Raw genomic sequence first — 23,441 nt, 5'->3', positions numbered from 1 at the left:
TCCCTGCAGCTCACAATTCATCACCCTGTCCAGGGAGAAGTCTCCTTGCCATAAAAAGCCCACTGGCTGTGGCACAGTGCTGCAGCAAACACCCAGCTAATACAGAGGAAGTGCAGCTTTCCCACAAGTCATTCAACAGGCAAGCTGGCTTTATTATTTTTCAACTGTATATACAGGTGATCTGGGTCTTCTATACATTCCATTGACAGGAAACTCTTTACATTATTAACATAATAAATAACATTTAATCAGCTGTGCAAGTCAGAGCACAAACTTCATTGCACTACTACCAAAGTCGATAGCTCATCAAAGCACATACTTAAGTTAAAAGCAAGATGCCAGGACCAAATGGCACGATTGAGGCACTTGCAGTTTAAAACACCTGTGTGGTTTCTCTCACTCCTCTACCACACAAAGCTGTCAGCTAGAGGCAGGGTATTGCCCTCTACCCTACAGCATTTTCCTAAGGCAGGATTTCTGTAGAAAAATTTTCACTTGATCATTAAGCAATGTAATTCATAACCTACTTTGCTCCTTTTCTAAGCACTCAAACATCCACCCCCACTGATGCTAATGCAATGCAGCAGATCAAGAACCAGGGATGCCTTTTGAAGAGAGCCACACAGAACACATTTGAAGGGGTGTACCTGTTCTCCCTCAGACACTCCCAGAGATGGAGCCATTGCAGCTGCACACAGAACAGAACTGACAAAAGCCCTCTACACCCAGGACTGCAGCACTGGTTTCACACAAGATGCATCCCAAGAGGCCTCCCAGATCAACAGCAGCAAATGGCATTGGCACATCACACACACCCCAAACCACGTACATGTGCAGTGCTTGGTGTGCTGGAACAAAACAGAAGGACTGCTGGAACCATAACACAGGGAACTGGGGGAACCCTACTGTTAAGATTCACTGGCCATGTACCTTGAAAATAGAATGTGATTTAAACTAGACCACAATATATACAATCAAATGCAGGGATGGAGAGCCAAGAGCCTGTAAGCCTATATTTCAAAAGTGTGCTTAGCATACAGTAGTCTCTTCCACACAGCAGGAAAGGCAGAATGTAAGTTTGGCCAGGATGCTTCAGGAACATCTCCGGCAGAAGAGTCAGTAGTCCCAGCTGACATCATCTTTCTGTAGAGAAGTCTGTATGGTCTGCATGTCTCTCAGCAACTGAAGATTTTTCCGACTCTTTTCTCCAGGCTTCACTTTGATGGGACCTGCATTCTTTCCTTTCGTGGTTACTGTAGTTGTTACTTTAACCTCACTGACTGGGAACCTGCTGTCTTTTATTTGTTTAGCAGAAGTCTTTCTGGGCTTGCATTCTCTCTTAAGTCTCTCTAGCTGAAAGAGAAACCCAAAGAAAAACATTAAGAAGTGATCTTCAGTTTTATGTTCAGCAATTCTTCCAATCAGCTGAAATATCCCACCACATATCTCACCCAGGTAAGCAAACGGTTGTTTCCAAGTCCCACTGAACAATAAATACTTTACTTTCCTCACAAAGCACTGTTATATTTGCATCTTTAGAGCTGTGTTTAGCTTACAGTGATATACCTCCTCTCTAAAAATTGACATGTTCATTATGGGGAAACATTGCCATCAGGAATGTAACATAAAAAGATGCAGATGAAGAAAGTTGATTTATCACTGTTACCATCCAGTGATCAGAAAAGAAAGCAAGAGCTTTTTACATACATACTAGTAATTGTAATAGCTAGTCACTGTCAGAGATGTGGGTTTGAAAGAATACCAGAGCTCTGCTGGGGTGAAAAGGTGGTGCCCACACACAGCTCTGTAACATCACAGCATGTGAGTCAGTCTCAGTACTCCCCAGCAAAGACTGAAAGGGGAACTGGACAGTTTGAGGTTCAGGCACATTCATACACCCAAATGACAACACAGGTGCCTTCTGTAGCTCCCTCTCTGCAGGTGGTCATGCTCTCTTCTTCCAGCTGACAGCATGCAACAATTTTCCTAAACCCCAGCTCCTAAAACTTTTGCCAACAGCGCATGCAGCATCATTACTGCTGTGAACTACAGCACATCTGCTTCTCTGCAGCAGTTCCTCTGAAGATCATAGGATATCAAAAGTGAGTAATGCTTTTAACAGCAAGCATTTCACAGATCCATTCTGGATGTCAGGTCTCAGCATGTGTTTTGTGTATAAGTTGCATCAGATGAGGGTGAATCGTGGTTTGTATGAACTGAACCAGATTAAATACATGGTGTTAAGCTCTTTGGAAGAAATTCACTAAAATTAATGAAGACAAAAGAAAACAGGGAATCAGTATGTTTTATAGCTTTGAATGAAAAGGCTACACAATCCAAAACATTCTGAAAGTTATAAAATAGGCAAAACAGGTATTTTGAGTCTTAAAAGATGCAAATCCAAATATAAATAGGTAATTTAGTCCAAGTAAAGGAAAACTGTTCAGCAATGTTCAAGAGACAAGAGCAGTGTAAAATGCAATGTGGGAACAGATGCAAAAGCCCTGTCCAGGACAGTGAAGAGTGTGCACAAGGGTGACAGAAAGGATGTTTCTGCAAAAATACTGGGATGGATGGAGGTATGCAGACTAACTTTGGGACATCAAAGGTTGAATTAACTCTAGTTATTTCTGCTTTATGCAATTGCTGCTAGATTAGGATATAACATAAAAAAACCCTACTTAAGTCAGCAACTCTACATAAGTATGATCACAGGCAAAAGAAACTCACCTGCAAACGATGCTTCCGAACTTTGCTGATTTGGTCTGCCTTTGCTTCCATCCTTTCCACTAGTGCATCCAGCTCCTTCTCCAGCTCTTCCCTCACTGCAGCACTTGGGGCCTCCAGGATGAGCTTTGACAGCTGCTGGTGATCACTAGCACACAATTCAGACAGAACAAGCTTGCATCAGTTTCCACTGGCTTCTATATCGTGTACCCGGTTCAGAAACAACACTTCTAGGAAACCATAGCACCAGCAGCCAGACATGTTCAGCACACCATACCAAACCAGTAAGAACAGTTTTGCTGGTTTGCAGCATTATTACAGTAGCACATTGTAGTGACAGGCTGCTGCAACACTGATAACTTAAGTAGCTTCCAACTATAAGATGCATATTCAAAATGACCACACAACCATTTGAGAGCTTGATCTCAGCACTCACTCAGTTAATATTTTGTGTATTTGTGCCTACTGCAGCTGGGTAGTATAGTAACAATTCACGTTCTGTTAACCAGGACAAGCAAAACACCCAGCAAAGCTATCCTCTAATGGACTATTTGTCCAGATCCTGCTTTTGGCTAGGATAGAGTTTTCATTTTTAGTAGCTGTTACATTGCTGCATTTTGGATTCAGTACAAAAATAATGTTGATAACACTGATGTTTTCATTGTTGCTCAGCAGTACTTACCCTAAGCCAAGGGCTTTTCAGTGTCTCCTGCTATGCTAGGGAGCAGGGGCACAAGAAGCTGAGACAGGGAGATACCTGGGATAGCTGATTCAAACTGGCCAAAGGGTTATTCCATACCACAGAACATCATGCCCAGTATTATAAACCAGGGGGAGTTAGCCACGAGGGGACAATTGCTGCTGGGGATGAGCATCCATCAGCAGGTGGTGAACAACTGTACCGTGCATGACGTGATTTTTTACCTTCGATTTTATCTCTCTCCCTTTTTCATTACATTTTACTCTATTTCAGTTACTAACCTGTCCTTGTTTCAGTCCATGGGTTTTTCCTTTTCCTAATTTCCCTCCCCATCCCACCAGAGCAGAGGGCAGGAAAGCAGCTGCATGGTGCTTAGCCACCAGCCAGGGTTAAACCAAGACAGTATTTTCTGGCACCCAACATGGCCCATGAGGGGTGAATGGCAGGTCTGACCAGAGTGTGTGAAGACAAATCTTTTCTAGGCACCGTTGTATTGGTTTAGTGGTGGCAGGTAGCAATGCTGGTTCATGGTGCCACGGAATCCCTGGCCATGACATTGCCCGGGAACGGGAGCCATCTCCTGGGGAATCCGTGTAACTACACCTCGCTCCTTCCCGGCCCGGTCCCACACCTTCCCGGCTGCTCCGGGCTAATTACAGCAGCCTTGGAGAACCCGCAGTATCCCGCCCCAGCTCAAACCAGCGTGGTCCCAGTGCTAGGATCAGCATGGTGCTGAAGGGGGTGCAAATCACGGCAGGATTTGTGTCTGGGGGCAGTGAGTGAGCAGCTCATGGGACTGAGTTGCTGGTCAAACCACAGCAGAGAAAGCTTCCTTGTGCACTAAAGACAGGATAGTGAAGGTACACACCACAGGGAATCCCGAGCTTCTCCTCTGGGACCATAGAGAGAACATCAAGTGGGATGGAAAACCTGTGCCTCAACCCTAGAGGCACAGGTATGTGAATTGCAGGCAAAAAACAAGCACAAACAGGAATTCTTCCAGGGAAGTTGCTGCTTAAGTCTTCAGTGGGCAGCTCCCCAGACAGAGTGGCAGGGCTGATGTTATTCCTGATCCTATGGAAAGGAATTCTAATTCTTTTTTACAGGAAATGGAGAATGCTATGACCAGTACTAGAGGAGCCTTGTCTCCAGCCAGGTGCAGGAGAGGGACAACCAGGTTACTGGGCTGTGTGGCTCAGATGGCCTGGGCACATCAGCCCCACAGGAGCACAAGGCTTTAGCAGACCCTGGTGCAGTGCACCCTAATGCCATCAAGCTGTACAGGGGCAGAACCCACTTGTATTTCTGGAGTGACAGGGGCATCCCAACAGCTGATGGTCTTGGAGGCTGAAACCAGCCTGACAAAATGACTGGCAGAAGCACCCCACTGTAACTGGCCCAGAGGCTCTGTGCACCCTTGGCAGAGATTGTCTTGGCCATTTTAAGGACTCAAAAGGGTGGGCTCTCCACATAGCTGTCTTGGAGACAAAGGAAATGAAGCATCTGTGTACCCTGCCTTGTCTCTCAAGAGAACCCTTCTGATGTGGTGCTGCTGAAGGTCAAAGAACAAGAGGTGACATAATGATTTGGGTTGGAAGGGACCTTAAAAATCATTGAGTTCCAAACTCCCTAGCATAAGCAGGGCCATTTTCAACTAGAACAGGTTACCCAGAGCCCCATCCAACCTGACCTTTATGTTTCCAAGAATGAGAATCTACACCTTCCCTGGACAACCTGTTCCAGTGCCTCACCATCCTCACAGTAAAGAATTTCTTCCTAATATCTAATCTAGGTCTGCCCTCTTTCAGTTTAAAGCCATTACCCCTCAGGCAAACACTGTACACCCAAGTAAAAATCCCTCTCTCCAGCTCTCTTGTAGCATCCTCTGAACCCTGAAAGGCCCCCAGTGAGGTCTCTCTGGAGCCTTCTCTTCTCCAGGCTGAACAATCCCAGCTCTCAGCCTGTCTTCAAAGGAATGGTGCCTTCTGATTGTCTTTGCTGGCCTCCTCTGGACTCACTCAAGCAGGCCCACATCCTTGTTGTGTTGGGGGTTCCCCAGAGCTGGATGCAGCCCTGCAGATGGGGTCTGAGCAGAGCAGAGCAGAGGGGCAGAATCCCCTCCCTGGCCCTGCTGCCCACGGGGCTTTGGATGCAGCCCAGGACAGGATTGGCTGCCTGGGCTGGGAGTGCCCACGGCTGGGCCGTGTCCAGCCTCTCAGCCACCAGCACCCCCAAGTCACTTCAGCCATTAGCTACCCACCCACAACCTTTTCCTGCCCTGAAAGACTGCTATGACAGCTGAGTCCAAAGTCATGGACTACATTAACTCAGTGGACTAGTAAAGGGATAGTCCATGACTACAGAATGGTATCTGTGTGTACCTACATCAAAAGGCTGGAAAGGTGATGGTGGTTATCTGGGACACACTGGAAAGTGTGGGGCTTGGGCAGGATGCAACTGGTACAGTGTAAGGGGTGAATCCTGCCCATCCCAACACAGGCACCTCTTCTCACATCTTCTGACATCAATACTGCTGCACATAAGCACAGGGCTGGTGTTCAAACTGTGTAGCAGAGACTCTAACTGCAAGGACAATTGACAGCCTCTGCAGCCAGCAAAACAAAGATTACATTCTAGAGATTTCCTAAACTAAGAACTTTCTCAGGCAAAACCTTCCAAGTTCAAAGCAACAAGGCAAAAATATGAAACACTGGCATTCATAATCTGCAGAAGAAAATATGCCACACTCACAAACTCATCTGTCCAAATTCATCTTGTAAAGTCATCAACACTTCTGAGAGCTCTTCCTGAGACGAGGACGAGTCCATTGTCAGGGATGGCCTTCTGCTTTTGCAGGCAGGATGACCAGAGCTGGTGGGTTTGGCTGGAGGATCGTTCACCACATGTCTGTTACACAAAGCTTTGCTGTGATGTTTCATCAGGTGCAGCACGTGCTGCACATTGGCACAAACCGAATGACTGGGACTGGTAGACTGAAAGGAAAAGAAAGATTTCTTTTAGATAGGATTATCAACAACTTGATAATACTGGAGAGCATTCAAAAGCAGTGCCACTTTTGTTTTGCTGACAAGAATGTAATTTTTGTTTGAATTAATATGCAGTAACAAGAACATCTTGTCAAGCAGCATAGTGCAGGCCTATTTTTGGTAATACCAGCTCAGCTAGTTGTCAATATCCAGCAAGTATTTCAAAGACAATCTCTATGAAAAGGGTCAAAGAAAATTAAGTGATCTGACCACTGGGTGTCAGAAGTGCATCAACCCAAAGTCCCTTAAGGAGCTGCACCTACTGGGCTCTAAGCTTTGGAATTAATCAGCTCACCTTCCCAGCCACAAAGGGTACATCATCCAGACACAACCTGTAATGGGGCTGCACAGTAGAATGTCTCACAAAGCATTTCTGGAAAGAAAGAAGAGAAAGTATTTAGCAAAAATTATAATACAGCCAAAACCCTTTCCCTTTACTTTGTAGTAAAAGAGGCAATCAGCTCCCTGATCACATGCACACAACCTTATTTAACTCCTCAGTAATTGCCCTTCTCTTCCCCATATCTTACCTTCTCTGGCTGCTTCACTTTTTTCCTGGGTTGTCTTACTTTTGGAGAAAGCAGTGGTGATGCTGCTTGAATCAGTAGTCTGTTGGTTTCCAGGCCTGTCTGAAGCTACAATTGAGGGAATAAGGGGAGTTACTGAAAATATATTAATAAATAATCAGAGACAGTGCAAGCAGAGCACCACAAGAATTTTTAAAACATAGGCTTTCCAGAACCAAGGGCTGCAAATTTTTAGGGTATTTTTGCAGTCAAAGGCCAACTTAAACATTAAATATTCCTCTGTTAGCACTACTCATCAGTAATCCTAGTAAATTAGAGAATTAGCCTTAGTCCATTAGTCCCATGCAGACAAGTGCCAAAACATCAGCTGTGCTTTACACTTGGCAAGGAATTGGGGAGCTCAAGCCACCCAACCGTGATCAATTGATCCCATGACATAGTAACTAGGCAACTACTCCTTCTGTTCTATTAAATATGACAGTAAAAAAACCTACAAACAAACAAACAAAAAACACCAAAATAAACAAACTAACCACCAAACCAGCTGTTGAAAGAGTTAAGGTTAGAACTTCCTGTCCACACTGAGAATCCTAACACACTTTGCTGTTCAAGAGGCAGATACTGCATGGCTTTAGAAATCGTGCCCTGAAGAAGCATTCACAACACAATTTTCCATTATTAATTTGAGGTACCCCTTTCCCCATCACACCAGACTTATGGCCAAGGTTAATGTTAGAGCCTGACACATTACCTCCATAATTCTCCAGCACACAATGAATGCTTAATAAATACAATACTTTCAAGTTAGAAGACCACTCAGCATCCTTAAGGGCTCATAATCAAGAGTATGTTGACTCTTTTTTGCTTTCCTGTACAGCATTTTAATTACAATTATGAACAAGGGGGCCCATTTGTTGACTTTAATATTTTAAAAGGTTGCCATGCATACTCAATTATGGATTAGTCTGAATTTCTACTCCTCCTCTCCTACTTTTAGTAAAGAAGTCAAAGTTGCAGTGCACATGTGGTGATAGGTTTCCAAAAAGCTCGGAAAACTTCAGAACATTTAGTGCCTCAGGCAGAAGGAAAAACAAAAAAAAGAAGGAAAAAAAAAGACTAAAACCAGGATTCACAAGTCTGTGAGGCATATGGGGGGCACTTTCAGTAAGCTTAGCTAGAAAGTTGATAAAAAGGAAAAGAGCTAATTACAGTGCATACCAGTACAAAAGAAATTTCCTGTTGGTTACCTCAGCAGCTTTTTCCTGAACAAGCTTCCTTGCATGTTCTTCCTCATAAAGCTTCTGTTCCAGCTCTTTCATTTTTTTCTAGTCAAAGTTAAATCAAAATAATAGTGTTACTAATGAAACCATTATTTTTCCTTCCTGAAGCCTACAATATTGAGCTTGCACAAAACCGTGAGTTCATCTTACAACTTAAGGATAAATGGAGACTTGAGCATTAGAATGACTGCTGATGCTTTGCCTGTACAGGCATAAATACAGCAGTCAAAAGCTTATGCTTATCATTTAAATTGATCTTGCTATTCTTACTTTCACAATGGGTATCTGAACTCAGGTCACAGCCAAACACACAGAGCAATACACAAGGCCCTTTCTCTTCAATTGTAAAAACACCCTAGACAGTAGGTTGCTTTGTGTACATGATCCTCCAAGATTCTGCACAACAAAAGAGCTAGCAAAGACATGTCATTATAAGGCAACAGAAGACTTGCTTTATTTAGACCACTAATGGTATTTTTGCTAAAATCTGTAACTTACACTCTTACAAGAAAAGAATTTTTGAACATCTAGCCACCTTCCTAATAAAGGAGGAAAGGTTGTATGATGCCCCTGAGATACCTTTAAATAAAACTGAAGTAATTTCATCTTTTAATCACAAAAACTTAAAGACCACTTTTGAAACTCTTTTTCAAAGGAAAAGGTTAACAGGGAAAGCACACATCTCTTTGTAAACCTCCAACAAGATGAAAACATTGTTTAAACAACATACACTGAAATTCCCAATGTGAAAGTTATCAAATAACTTTCTGGCTTTATACAGCAGTGAAAAAACAACCCAGAGCTCCAGTCTCCAAAACAATTTCCCTTCTCTTCCCCCAAAGACTGATAATTCACAGAGCCACTAATCAAACTTGAGGCAGAAAAGCATGTTATACAGAGTGACAGCTGTGTTTCCACACTTGTTTGTTTATAAACCCACTACACAGAGGTACTAAATATTTCAGTTCTGCTTTACTTAAGCATTAACTGCAAGAATAACGTAATGAGCTGTTATACAAAGGTGTTCAAAGGCAAAAGCCTGGATAAACATTGAGGACAAAGGCACTATATACAGGAACCATCTTTTTCTTTTTAATGAAAGAATCATTCTGATGAATTTTTTTCATTCAAAACAAAGGTATTCCAGGTAACTTAAAATCATCTTCTGCCCTTCACAGTTATTGGCACAACTCTTTGTGCCAATGTGTATCTATGTGGTCAGTCTCAAAGCCCTTTTATGAACCTTTTAAGTCTGACAGAATTTTTAGTATGAAAATACTAAGGAAAATATTCTGTTTAAACTAAAGACTGACATGAAGCTGGGCCAAGGCTTTTATTCTGAAATGAATGTTCCCTCAGCTACCTGTTCAGCTGCAGCGTGCAGCTCAAACTACACAGCAAGAATGTATCTTACTGTATCATCTGTGACAAATCCTGTTAGAAATTATATATCCAACTTATATATCTAAATATTAAATATTTAGATTCCCTAAATATTTTTTTCTTGTTTATAGCAGAAAGTATTGTGCAGATTACTGGACTGTCACTAAGAGAGAGGCCACAGAGCCAAGCAAACAGCCCCTGCCCAGCAGTGCTGCCCATCATGTAAGACAGCACTGCGAGGGGCAGCAAGCAGGCTGCAGGTCAGCGCTGGGCTGCCTGAACATCCACTCAAGCACCAGGAGCCACTGGAAAAAACTTTACTGACAAAATAGAAATAAAATATTCCAATGTCTATTTTTGACCTGTTTTCTAACAGAAAATGAATTTCATGCAACCAGCTACCCAGAGAATCCCAGAATCACAGGGTGTTTTAGGATGAAAGGGACCTCTCCACTAAACCAGGTGGTTGAGAGCCTTCTCCAAACTCATCTCGAATGTTTCCAGGAACAGGGCATCTGCCACCTCTGCAGACAATCTGTTCCAGTGTTTTGCCCAATCCACAGAATTGGGGGAGTGTGGTTTTAATCTCACTGTCAGCATTAAGATCAATTACTATAAACTCCACACACACATTCAAATTCTGGCCATAAACAAGACCACAGCCCATACTGCACTTTTAGGGAACAGCCACATTTCCTACTCTATCTCCAGACACAGACACGTTCAGATCTTCTCAGTCAACTGTCCAGAGAGTGCACTGCAGGACTACAGTTGAACTAAAGATGCCTCAAAAGCATTTCCAGGGTAAGTACTCCACATAAGAAGCAATCTCAGCATTTCTTTTTCACAGCCACTACTGACAGTAGCAAATTACTTGAAGACAATACTTATAGGGCCAGTAGTTCTCTGGGGAGATTAAATGCTCTCAGTAAGACCCCCACACAACCTGTGCTCTGGCACTGTCTGAACAGAGGTAGGCTACATCTCTGCTCACTCATGAGCCATCACCTCACCACTTTCCATCCATTTCAGCACACCATGTATGAAACAGTGTCTCTTATTTCTTGCTTCAAATTCAACTTGAAAATGTTCCTACAATCTTGCCACAACTAGAGGAAAGATCAAAGAGGGAACAGATGCAACACTTCTGAGTAGAGAGTGCAGGCACTCTTTGAAGATATTCAGCTAATACCTATCGCATAGATGCTCACATACAAACACAGCTTATAACCACAGAGGCAGGCAGACCTGACAACCAGAAAAGGGCTCATAACTACATAATGATGACAAGGAAAATGAATTCACATCACAGCTTAATCCACATTTATTTTAGGTCCTGGAATTGCTTCAAAATTGTGTGAATTTAACACTCAAATCCTCTAAAACATATATTTAATTGTGGCAGCTACTAATTTCTAAAGATAAAGAATCAAAGACCTCTGGTTTGATCCAGAAAAGAACACAAAAAGAATCATAAGGTTGAAATTATTTTCGCTACCCAAGCACAAAAAGACAAGCAACCCAAACTTCACCAAACTTCAGCTACTACCAGTCAAAAACTTGGTAAAAGCCTTTCAGAGGGCATGCCAGCTGCTGAACATGTTATTTCAACTCCAGTCCTGGAGGAAATCACTCCTACTTTCAGAGTACAAGACCCAGGAGACTCCTATTTTTCTTTACAAGTGTTTGGCCTAAGTAAACAATGCAACCACCTGTACTCTAAAACTGCAGCTCACCGCAACAGGGTGTCAAGACCTTAAAAAGCCTGTTGCAGCTGCTTTGGCTCAGGGACTTCCAAGAAGAGTTGCAGCATCTAAATTTCCTGCAGCAAGCCAAGCAGCTAAAGATTTACTACCAAACATCATCTTATGTACTTCTGGAGAAACACCATCTATTTCACCACCTGAGGTAGGGGCTGGTGTACAAAGTGGGAAGCCCGTGATTTTGACAGAATCCAGAACTGCCATCCTCAATATTACAATCTGATCACGGGGTATCTGGCCCTTTTTGGGGGAACAGGGGAGAAATCTGCAGAAGGAAGCCTCTCCCTGGTTAAGCCCTCAGTAGTTTCCAGGCTTGGGAGACTTGTGGTCTCTCTTAGAGCAGCAGAGAGAAGTATGTGGATGAGCATCAGAGGCCAGCACCACAGACAGTGCACAGAGATATATGGGGTTTGTGTGGTAGCTATGGGGCTACAGGGATGGCTTCTCTGAGGAGCTGCCAGAAACCTCCCAATGCCAACAGAGCCAATGCCAGCTGGCTCCAAGACAGACCCACCACTGGCCAATGCTGAGCCCAACATCAATGACAGTAGCACCTCCCTACAGACAGGGAGGGGGAAAAAACCTGTGGGGAACTGCTGCCAGAAGCAAGGAGTGAGAATGTTTGAAAGCAGAAGCCTTGCAGACCCTAAGGTCAACAAGGGAGGGGGAGAAGGTACTCCAGGTGCCAGAGCAGAGATTCCCCTGCAGCCCATGGTGAGACTGAGTTTTAATTTCTCACCATAAAATTAGAAAAATTATAAAACTTCAAGGGTGAGCCCACCACAACAGAATATGACCAAACACAGTCACATAGTTTGTAGAAGCTACTGATTCAAACAGAGCCCTGAGAAGACAGACTGACTCAAACCCACAGGGAGTCACCCAGTGCTAGAGGCCTTGCAACATGAGAGCACAGCAGTCTGCACACAAAATAACTAGTAATAATTGTGTTTCTTAAGAAGGAGGGCTAAGAGGAAAAAATCCCATCAAATTCATACAAGTCAGGGTGAATCTCAATAATAACAGAAAATAACTACTAGCATTCAGTAGCATGGAAAGCACGTCAAGATCTTAGGAATGGCTGCAATCTTACAATGCCTAGGCATCGACTAAGTACAAAAGAGGAACACCAAAAGACTGTTAAGGCATAATTAAAATCCAACTCTTGCAACGTAGTGCCCCAAAGCCTACCTGGACATGTACACTTGCAGCAATAACTTCAAGTTTCCACAACCCATCAGTTTAAAACAAAGTTTAGTTGCTGTCTTACTCTAAAGCACTAAGTATTGCTCAGCTCTGCTATTGCCATAAGCTATGAAGTACAGATTACAATAAACAAGATAAATATGATACAGTATCCAAGACAAATGCCAGACCTCTGCTGTGGACTGCATTGCAGTTAGTCTGTTGTACTCTTTTTCCAGCATATCCAGCTTTTCCAATTTTGACTGAACATGCGATTGGTCAAGAAGCCGATCTCTCGCCAAGGAGCCCTCCAATGGAGAAGTGAAAAGAAAAACAATTATAAGCACAAGAAAAGACCATCTATAGCAAGCATCTGTGTAACATCTTTGTGTCTGGAGCACTAAGGAGATCCATAAACAGTCCAAAGGAACTACTAATTCCTCCGCGCAATTTTAGATGGTGGGACAATCAGGGAAAAAACTGCACCACTGGTCCACCAATGTTGGGAAGCCAGACATTTAACCACATCTGAGAGAGGATTCTGTAGTCTCTCCTTCCTCCCAGCTAAAAATATGAAAAAAAAATTATGCAGAAATTAGAAATAACTCTCTTGGGTTTTTTTTGCCTTCTATTTAACAGACTGAAATAGAATAGCCACAGAGACCAGTGAGCAGACAGCTCTAGTTGACCCATATGCCTATAAAACAAAATTCAAGTTCATTTTAGATATAGGCAAAATCATCATCACTGATGATTGGGAATAATTGGGTGATGATGGAAATAGAAATTTTACTGCTATTTCTGCATTCTATTATTACATTCTATTTTACATTACATTCTATTCTACTACAGAATCAGTACTTCAGGCCCAGTTTAACAAGAGCAATGCTAGTAAAGACAATCCCCAAAGACCTGAAGACTGTAAACACAAAAGGGAGGTTGTTTCCCAGTGGCACACAGGTATGTAACTGGAGGATAAGGATGAGCCACTGCAGTGAGCCAATCATGCAGAAGCAAACAATTCATATTAATGCCAGAGCCTGCTACTGCCTTACAAACAGGTGCACAAAGAAAATACCAGGGTCATGAGAAGACTGGGAAATTTAAGTAGGGAAGCTATCCATACCTAAGAATATGAAGGCCAGCTGAAGTAGACACCCACACTTAAAGGTATAAAAATTACAGTAACTATGAAAAATCGTGACATAATTAATTGACTTTTATGATTTAACCGAGATAGTTTTGGGAACACACCTGTTTCTCCAAGAGATGCGACTTCTCATTTTCTGCATGCTGGATCATATGTCTCATGTAGTCCAGCTGTTTCTCTAGAAGTCTGCATCGAGACTCAGCAGCTGCCAGCTGAGAAGTCAGTTCTGAAGATAACAGAAGGCAGAAAGTAGAAATCATGCATTGCTTGTTTCTGGGATTTTTTTTTTGTTGTTGTTTTCAGGACAGTTTCAAAACAAACAAGAAAAGGACCATCTAAGAAACTTACATATTATGCTGAATGAACTTTTGTATAAAAACCCCTAAAATTAAGAATGCCTTAGAATTCTTTCTTTGTAACTCCCCAAGTCACTCCATTAAAATATGCTGAACAAAGTAAATTAAAATTAGTTTATGCATTTATAGGAATAAAGCTTAATCCACATCAATGTTCTATAGTATCTATACATGCTTTGCAAACAACCTTGATTTTTCTTTGACACTTCAGTCTTGTCCCGTTCTTTGTGCTGCATTTGTTCACTCAGCATTTTTTTAAAGTTTGCTGTTTCCCTGCTGAGGTGTTTTACATTCTCCTCTGCCTCAAACCGCTCCAACTCCAGTTGATGAATTTTTTCCTGGAGATTCTTCAGAGCAGAAAATATTGCTGCAATTGAACAAGTACCTTTTGTTAGATACCATTAAATCATCACTTCAATACAACATTAAACTTGAAAAGTTATTATAAAAGCATGTTATGTAAGAAGGTCAGAGTGTTCCTTAGCAGCATCCAAGAGTCCTTCCAGGAATTAGGACCTATTTCCCTTTAAACCATAACTGATTCTAAAGCTAGTCTCAAACAAATAGATGCCGTTAGTGCACACCCTTCACCTGACACATTTAGGAAAGATACAACTATTTCCCAGAACAAGGCATATAAATGTGTCAACTGAGAACAAACAGAGTATCCTCTGACCCTTTATCAAAAGGAAGTGAAAAGTCTCAATTAGATAGTGAAAACAGCAGCAACTCTCCATATTAATATTATTCCTACCACAACAAATACACAAACAGTGTTCCCATGAATGGCCACACAGCACTATAAAGGTTAACAATGAGAAGAGCTATAAAAGTGCTTATGAATAAGCAGACTTCTCTTTTAATTCTTCTGGTTTGTGTTCCCCTCCTCCATCTACAAACATACATCTCTTTAGTGCTGAACCATTTTGCCTTTCTGCTGCACTCCCAGCTTTAGCAGTCAGTAAACAAAGCCTTTCTATACTCTTCACCACAAAAAGAAAAGCAGCTATAACAGAACACGCATCACCTTGCAATTAGACCATCTGCTGGTAATCTGATGTATTACCTGTCTCTTAGCTGGCTGTTTAATTCCATGAAGGGAACCATAACCACAAGCCCTTTCCCCTGTACAGTGCTGCTGAAGTTAAACATAACATCTGTACACACAGCTCAAATAGCAGACTAATCTGCAAGGTCACATTAGCCTACTCTTTTGTGCTTAAATCCACTCCAGAGAAAGAATGTACCTGTAATATAGCATGCTTGAGCACTTAAAGAGTTGGGACTGCATATTGGTTTATCCATCAGGTAACACAAAAAAAATTTAAAATATTATCAAATCTTGAAGTGAGTTAACAGCACACGAGAGTATCACATCAATGCAAGCCTGTTAAGTACATAAGAAGTAGCAGGAGCAGTCACAGTTAAGGGGAAGTTATTGATAATTTGGCCCTATTTGCAATATCAGAATCACCAACTGCACCCTCTTCTGTATTTACTGTTCCTTGGATTCACTTGAAATGGGCATAGATGAAACAATGAACAGGTTTGTTACTATTATTGTTAAAAGCTACATTGAAATCTCAGTATATACACAATAATGACTAGCAAAACACAGCAATGAAGCAATTCAAGCAGTGAATAGATGAAGGTGAAATCCAACAGAGCAATTATTATTCAATCACATTGGAGTATTAAAGTGAACTGTGCATGCTGACACACATATACAACACAGACATTAAACCCAAAATAAACAGAATTTACTATACTAAATTTCAGGATTTTTCAATAAGATTTATTTAATATGGGGAATGGGAAGAGCAATGAGGACCCTCAAGAACAACCAATCAATTTTGCCACTTGAAATTAATTCCCACATCCTTAAATTTACTAAAATATACACCACAGAACATTTCTGCATTTTTAAAAGCTATGCAAAAAGAGAAACATACTGGATCATCCATTTGTTGGATTAAATTTTCAGTACATACCCACATTCACTGGCACTTCATTTAAGCATTTTTTGGAAATAAAAAATTTGCTAGTTTTTAAAACAGGATATAATTTATCAGATTGTCTTCCACCACCCATCCTTATTTCAGAGTAGGCAGAGTCACTGTTGGAAAAAAATTGCCAAGTGAAAACTTGAAATCAAAACTTTATTGCTAATGCAACATGCAGCACACTCTACAAAAATACACCTGCATCAGTAATTCATAAGGAAGCTCTTTCCTGCACATCCAATTTTTCATCTGTAAAGATTGTTTTAGTTTTGTGTCAACAGCACTCTCAAAACCGATGGCCTTGAGAGTACACTCTGCATTTTAAATAGTGCTGCAAGAACTGAGATTTCATCTTTAAGGTCATTAACACACAAGTCTCTAGTAACTCAGACATGAATTGTGTTTTGGAGCAGACACTTGAGGCTATCATCCTGATTTTTTACTTAGTTTTGGGTAATATTAAGATTCATCCTAAGCATTTCTCACTTGTCTCCATAAGGAAAAAATATCAAGCAGTTCATAGTTTTATCCTCCATACACTCTAGTCTTACAGGGAGCATTTCTGCAATGACCCTGAGCCAAACAGCTCTTCAAAGGATCGGTCCTGCTCTGTCTCCCAACTCCTCATGGTGCACCCTGCATGTACTCCAAGGCAGCTCTGCAGTAAGTCTCACTACATGACAAGCTAATTCACTAAAACAGAAAACTAACCAAGAATAGTTGTATTGTTCATGTCCAGCATGGAAAGGAGAGAGAAAGAATGGCCTAGAAACAAGAAGAATAAATGGGAGTAAAATTGCCTCCATTTTTGGTGTTGTGAGCACCAGTTCAGCACTGTGCTGAAGCCTTCTCTGTATCCTTTAAGTCTTCACTGAAAAGATAAATACAAGACCTCCTTCATCCATGACAAGCCTTCCAACTTTAACAGGTTCCTAAACCTCTTCCTTTTCTCCAAGCCATTCTGGGGACTAAAATCTCCTTATTTCTAACTCAGCTAGGAACACAGGAGAGGAAAAGTTGAAGGAGAGAAAGACTGAAGAAGGGACAAAAGACCTGAGTAGTTCATGAGTTTGTACTGACAGACAATTTTACAAATCTCTACTACCAAAGAGGAGAGTATTTCTCCATTTGTAAGGTGACCTTTATCATCAGGTGCTCTTTGGAAAGAGAAGTGCCAAGGACCTACAAAACAGGTGACCTGGACATCACTGGGAATTGATAAAAGTATAAAAAGACTGCCACCTTCATAGGTGTGGAAGACATACAGTATTCTACCACGATTTGGAAACATGTAGGAAAACAACTTTGCTGAACTATTACCTCTGCTGTGGCTTTCAGGATATGGAACTACTGGTTTCTGTGAGGAACGCTGCAGATCTGAATTAATAAATGGCTTGTGCTTTGGATATTCTATAAATGAAGCTGAGGAGAGTCCATCTGTGGCTGATGTAGAGCTCTGAGTGTTACGCAGATCATCCTGAAAGCAAAATAAAGCTGTTATTCAGCACATTTGTTTCTTTGTCACGACAACAAAAATAAAGAAAAGTAAGCATCACTATAGGACATGAAACAACACGATGCAAACTTGCTGCTCTTTCCAAGGTAAAAAGGGACCTTTATTTTTCTGACTTCAACATTTATAGATTTCCAAAAGTGACAGTGGAGGGTGAAAGTGCCACCTCTCCAACGACACTGGACAAACCAACAGTCCATCAAATTTCTCCTCCTCTATAAAAGAATGCAAAAAAATAAGTTATATACAGAAAGCGTGTGAGAAAGTTCATTACAAGAATGTAAACATCAGAAGGCTTAGAAAATCTTAAAAAATCAGGGTGACAAGTAAGATTCTACCAGATGATGTGTAGAAGGACTCCTACAGGAGACTCATATCTCAAAAGCTGTACTTCCTTCTTTATAGACTAAGGATGTGTTATTTTACATGCAACTCCCCTCCACTAAAAACAGTATCAAACAGAAGAATGTCTTTCCCATACTAGTTTCTGATTTACCCTTTTTTTTCCCCATTTACTTGTACTGTCTCCTACATATTAGAAGAAGGCAACCCACAATTAGTTGGAAAACAATCACCTTCTTAATTACTGGTTCCATTTACTGCACAAGATACTGCACTAAGGTGGCCAAACCTGATAAGGCACACCCAGGACTGTGGTCCTGCACCCCTGATGTAAAACAAGGGCTCATTGACTGCACATGGGGCACAGGACACTCTGCAGCTGGGAGGGTGAGCTCAGAGTCCCAATCCTTCCAACTCCACTGGTTTCTACTCATTCTCCTTATCTCTCCATTAGCAGGTGGAACTTCACAAGACACATCCAGATGACTTTATGCTACAGCTGATTAGTGGTATCAGCAGTGGAAAACCAGGAGATCACAGCCAGGAAAGAACTCCTGCCTCTTAAATCAGCTTCAGACTGTTCTGAAAAACGTGGTTATAGAGATCACAGATTTCCAAGCAGTCTGCACCAATTTTGCAAACACCTGCTGTGCTCTGGATGTTGCAATGACCTGAAAGGAAAACCTAGCTGGCAAGATGCCCTTCTAAATAGAGGAGACATGGCAGAATTATGTGTTTAGGGTTTTAACTCAAAAACTGTCTACCTGGCCTAAGCCTTATAATCTGTATGTACAAATTAAACAAAATCCTTATTTTTAACTTCTCTCAACTGCACCCATCACTAAACATTTCAGTGATAGAATTGGGAAGCACCTAAGAGAGGTGGGCTGCAGGCAGATATAAAGCTCCCACAGCTTCCCTGTTCATAAGTAAAAGGAGCAATTGCAGATCTTGGCAGGGTGTTTTTATGCTTTTGCATACCAATCACTAGGAGAATATCATGACCGAAATTAAAATACAGAAAGTATTAGGTATCTCTAGCAAATTACACAAATGCATTACAAGGAGCCAAATATGGGGAAAAATTAAGCAAAATTTAAAGCTATTTAAAGCCCATACACAGCTGATTTCCTCTTATAAACACAGTGATTCATTGTGAGCAAGAAAATTAGGATCCTAACTACTCTGAGTGTATCAATTGGTGTTTGTAAGCACAGTTGTATGACTGCTTTGCAGTTTGTGTTTATACATTTTCCCACACAACATAATGGCTTTTCACAAAATAACTGCATTTGCACATGCATTTTCTACCACAGAAAGCGAATTGAAACACTAACCTCTAATTAAGAATATTTTAATAAAACTATTTTTACTGGTGTTTTTTGCATAAACACAATGTTTCACACTGAGCAGCCTCACAAGTCTAAGCAGAGCACATGAATCCATCTGATCAAAGGCCTGTTAGGTGCTAACATCAAAAATGCCATCAGCATTACAGGATATGGCATTGATGAGCACAGGATACCAAGACCAAATGATGGAATAAAAATGAACCAAGCAAAACACAGCACTTGTGCAGCAGGCAGTACAGGAACAGCAGCAACAAAAGCCTCAGCAACCCAAACAGCAACTATCGATTCAAATATCAATATCCTGTCTGCTACTGATTCAAACCAAAGGTGCCCCATCAAACAGACAAAACAAAAAGGGAATCAGCCTGAAGCCAAAGTGGGGCTGACAGCATCACAATCCTTCTAGATGTCACTATCATCTTTTATGTCTTTACAGGTAAACTCTTGTCTGAGAATTAAATGTAACTGCATAAAACCACCAAAGTAAAGGAAATTCTCCTGTTTGTTTTTGCTGCCATTAGTAACATTTTTCTAGCCAACAGCAGACTAGCTGAAAGAAAAACCTGGTGTACTCAAAGTCCTGGAGCACCAAAGTCACACAAAGCAAAGCAAATTGAGGCTTTTGTCTATTACATGTCTTCTAAATTCCACCTGGATGCAGGCAATAAGCACTAATTTGAACAGTCAGTAATAGTAACTTGTAATAATAATTTGATTAGTGTAGTAGTCAGTACAGACATCTGTTTCAAATAGCTACTGAGAAAATTTGTGCTGGAATATGATCTATTACATAGGCAATCATTCTTTTTTCAGTCTAAATAATAATTTGCTACCACATATATTTTTCTTATCTATTTTTAAGCAAAAGAGGGGCTTATATTTAGTTTCATAAACTGTGACTTAAAAGAATTTGACTGAATACTTTGGGCAAGTTTACGAAACAGCATCAAGGAATTTCCCTTCACAAAGCTCAAACATCACAGTGATTCTCTATTCTTTCCCCTATCTCTCAAGTCATTAAAAATCACTGAAATTTGTTCCTGCTCTTGGAAGTTCTCACAGGGAGTATCATGCTCTGATGCCCAGGAAAATTGTGGAAAAAAAAAAATAATCAGGATTTGTATATATTTGTTCTGAATCTCAGCTAGGTCATGTCTGCTAACTACATCTCCTCTCTTTCAGGGCACTCCTCAGTCTTCTTTAATCCCCAATAAAGACTCAGAGTAGCAAATGAAGAAGCTTAACAGTCCCACAAGGGGCCAAGTGCACCCTGTTACATAACAGCAAGCTGAGTGTGTTTTATCTGCACAGGTCAGAGAACACTGCCTTCCAAAACTCACTGCTTCCACCACTGCATATCAGCTGCCTACTCACGCAGAAAGAAGGGAATATGGAAAACACAAACCAGAGATAACACATCACCAGCACAGGGACCTCCCGAAGCTCTCAAAGGCTAAACACAGTGGGAAGGGGAAAAAAGACACAAACTCGTACAGAAAGTTTTTTTAAAAAGGGATTAAATTAGAATGGGTGCTACTGCAAGTTCTCATCTGGGTGCTCACAACCAAAAACCAAAGAGGAAAAAAAGATTAATACCTGGCAATGCTTTATGTGACACACAGTAGTCTTTGCACATGGCTAAAAAAAAAAAAAGCCAGGAAAATTACATAGGGAACGAGAAAAAATATCCCAAAATAATGAGATACTGAATGTAGTGATTATAGAACATGTGAGTACCCAGTTATTCAAACTTTCATAGTCATTTTGGAGGGACAGTCTCAATTGGCAGCACACCCTCCCTCCTTACTGCAGTACTAGGAAAGTGGAGAAGGAAGGACAGCCCCTATCACCCACAGGCCAAATTAAGTGCTGGCTGTGCCTCCCTGATATAGGCTGATTCAGGAGCATTTTACATTTCAATATCATCCCATAAAAAAAAGTTAACTTAGTTAAGCAATTACATCAAATGGGGAGGAAAAAATGTCTGCCATAGAGTGCCAGACATATTAAAAGCAACTACTTTGAAAGTTTAAAAAAGTATAAAGTTAGAGGTATTTGTTTCTTTTTTTGAACACATAGAGAAAGTCTACAGTGGGCAACTTTTATCCCAAAAAGTTTTTTTTTTTTTTTTTTTTGCTAACTAAATTGATTAAGTAGCCTACATTTACCTACTGAAGACTAAAACGAGTCTTCTGACATAGTTTTCCAGGCATGCTAGAAACAAAAGTAGAAATAAGGGTTCTCAAATTCCCCTTGCTGGCCCAGGTGTAAGTATGGGAGCACACTGCAGGGCAGGAGACACAAAAGAGAGAGCCCCACGATGGGTGCTCACCACCCAGCCAGTGAGACCCCAAACCATGAATCCCCCAAGAGTGACCTCGTACTCCCTGCAGCCCATCCCAGTGCAGCCCTTTCCCCATCTCTGCTCCTCCAAAGCACGTGTAAGACACCGCTTCTCATGCAAAAAAAAAGCCAAAACAACAAAAAGCAACTAAAAACACCACTTATTCCAGAAAGCTGCAAACATCACGCCAAAACTTCAAACACGAACCCCAACTGGGATCTGTTTGAGGTGCCAACCTGGAGGGCACAGGGAGCACTCCATGAGCCCAGCCCAGGCTCTCTCCCCGCGTCGCCTGCCGCCAGCCGAGCCACGTGTCCGGGGCTCCTCCACACCCAGCGCCCTCCCGGGAGCAACGCGGGCCGGGAATCCCGCTTCCCGGCGGGAATGTGGGTGCTGACCTGTCCCGGCCCGCCAGGCGCTCCGCACTCGCCCAAGGGCACAGGCATCGACTACAGCTAAAGCTCGGCTCAAGGCAGCGCTTCCAGGCAGCAAAGAGAAACACCCAAGGCGCGGGCACCGCCGGCTCTGCCCCGGGAGCTCCGGGCTGGCCCGGCACGGCACGGACTAGACCCGCCTGCAGCTGTGTCCAAAGCCAGGGCATGCCTGGGAACAAACCAAAGCCAGCATTTCATTCCCATTCCCTTACAAACAGCATCTCCAGACACCGGTACGGGGACAGCAAGATACACAATAGCAGAGCTTTTTTTTTCCGTCGCTTCAGAAAAGACGTGTGAATGCATTATAGGTTTACACGCACATATATAGATATACACACACACACATACACATGCGTATACACACATGAATATACACATACATACATACATACGTAAACACACATATAAATAAATACATATACACACACAGATACGTACGCACACATATATAAACACCTATATCTATGATGTGCATGAATACGCGTGTGTGTGTGTATCTACACGTGTAGATATGGGATATCTACACGTGTAGATACACACACACGCGTATATATGCACATCATCTAACAGACAACCCAGCTTCTACAGCCTGCACAGCTCCCGGCACGCAAGCCGCCGGCCCCGCACTGCCCGGCCGCTACCCCTCGCATGTCACAAGCTGCCCGCCCGTGCAGCTCCTCACCGCGGGGACGCCCTGCGAGCCTCACCGTGAGCGGATAGCCGCTCCCAGCTGCCGCCATGTCGGCCATAAGGGAGCCCGCTCAGCCCATGTCACTTTAAGGCTCGGCACTCGCGCGGCGGCTCGCTGGCTCGCTTGACTGCTATCCCAGCCTGCCAATGAGAAGGGAGGACCGGGTGTAAGGCCCGCCCCGTCTTCCTCTCAGAATTGATTGACATGGCAGTTGTCCAATAAAAGATGAGCGAGGGCGCCGCTCAGCCAATCGAGAGGTACAGGAGGCGGGCGGGCCCCTGAAGCCAGCGGCGCAGGCGGGGGGCGGCGCGTGGGCACGCGCGGAGGGAGGAGGGCGGAAGAGGCCGGCCTTTGTCAGAGGGAGCCCCCGCGCCTCGGCCAATCGCAGCGCAGGGCCGCCGCCGCCGCCCGGCGCAGGGCAGGGCGCCCGCGGCGGGATTGGCGGCGGCGGGGCCGGCGGGGGCGGCGATTGGGCGGCGGCGTTCGAAGGCAGGTTTGGCGCGGGGCGGCGATTGGCTGCGCGGGCGCAGCGCGAGCCCGGGCCCGGGGCGGAGGGAGGGAAGGGCGGGGGGCGCGCGCGGGGTGACGCCGCTGCCGCCGACACAAGGGGGGCGCGGGCGGGCGGCGCGCGGGGCCCAGGG

At 42.8% G+C, this 23,441-nt stretch overlaps 1 protein-coding gene across 3 annotated transcripts; it reads right to left on the bottom strand.

The window, feature by feature from the left end:
- Nucleotides 1-131: 131 nt before the first annotated feature.
- CEP57 (centrosomal protein 57) lies at nt 132-22,935 on the bottom strand. Of its 3 annotated transcripts, none has more exons than XM_059493559.1 (11): nt 22,817-22,935; nt 17,442-17,598; nt 14,306-14,485; nt 13,867-13,988; nt 12,804-12,920; nt 8,249-8,326; nt 7,005-7,109; nt 6,770-6,847; nt 6,179-6,420; nt 2,731-2,875; nt 132-1,353 (listed from the first exon to the last, which is right to left on the bottom strand). In XM_059493559.1, the coding sequence occupies exons 1-11, from the start codon at nt 22,856-22,858 to the stop codon at nt 1,117-1,119; spliced, it is 1,503 nt and encodes a 500-aa protein (XP_059349542.1). In that variant the 5' UTR covers nt 22,859-22,935; the 3' UTR covers nt 132-1,116. The 3 variants fall into 3 exon arrangements, with proteins under 3 accessions (XP_059349542.1, XP_059349544.1, XP_059349543.1); XM_059493561.1 differs by lacking the exon at nt 22,817-22,935 and adding an exon at nt 16,110-16,234 and having other exon boundaries at nt 17,442-17,594; XM_059493560.1 differs by lacking the exon at nt 8,249-8,326.
- Nucleotides 22,936-23,441: the final 506 nt, after the last annotated feature.

Source organism: Ammospiza nelsoni, chromosome 2, assembly GCF_027579445.1.
Source record: "Ammospiza nelsoni isolate bAmmNel1 chromosome 2, bAmmNel1.pri, whole genome shotgun sequence".
Lineage (NCBI taxonomy): Eukaryota > Metazoa > Chordata > Aves > Passeriformes > Passerellidae > Ammospiza > Ammospiza nelsoni.
Note: the sequence above shows the minus strand (reverse complement) of the source record. Positions and strands in the feature narration are given on the sequence as shown.

Bases quoted from the DNA above. Each gene is read 5' to 3' on its own strand.
- CEP57 (XM_059493559.1), bottom strand. From the start codon at position 22,858: ATGGCCGACATGGCGGCAGCTGGGAGCGGCTATCCGCTCACG. The intron at 17,599-22,816 runs GTGAGGCTCGCA...TTTTGCTTTCAG, and splicing joins GGAGCGGCTATCCGCTCACG to GATGATCTGCGTAACACTCA. The intron at 14,486-17,441 runs GTAATAGTTCAG...GTTCAATTGCAG, and splicing joins TCCTGAAAGCCACAGCAGAG to CAATATTTTCTGCTCTGAAG.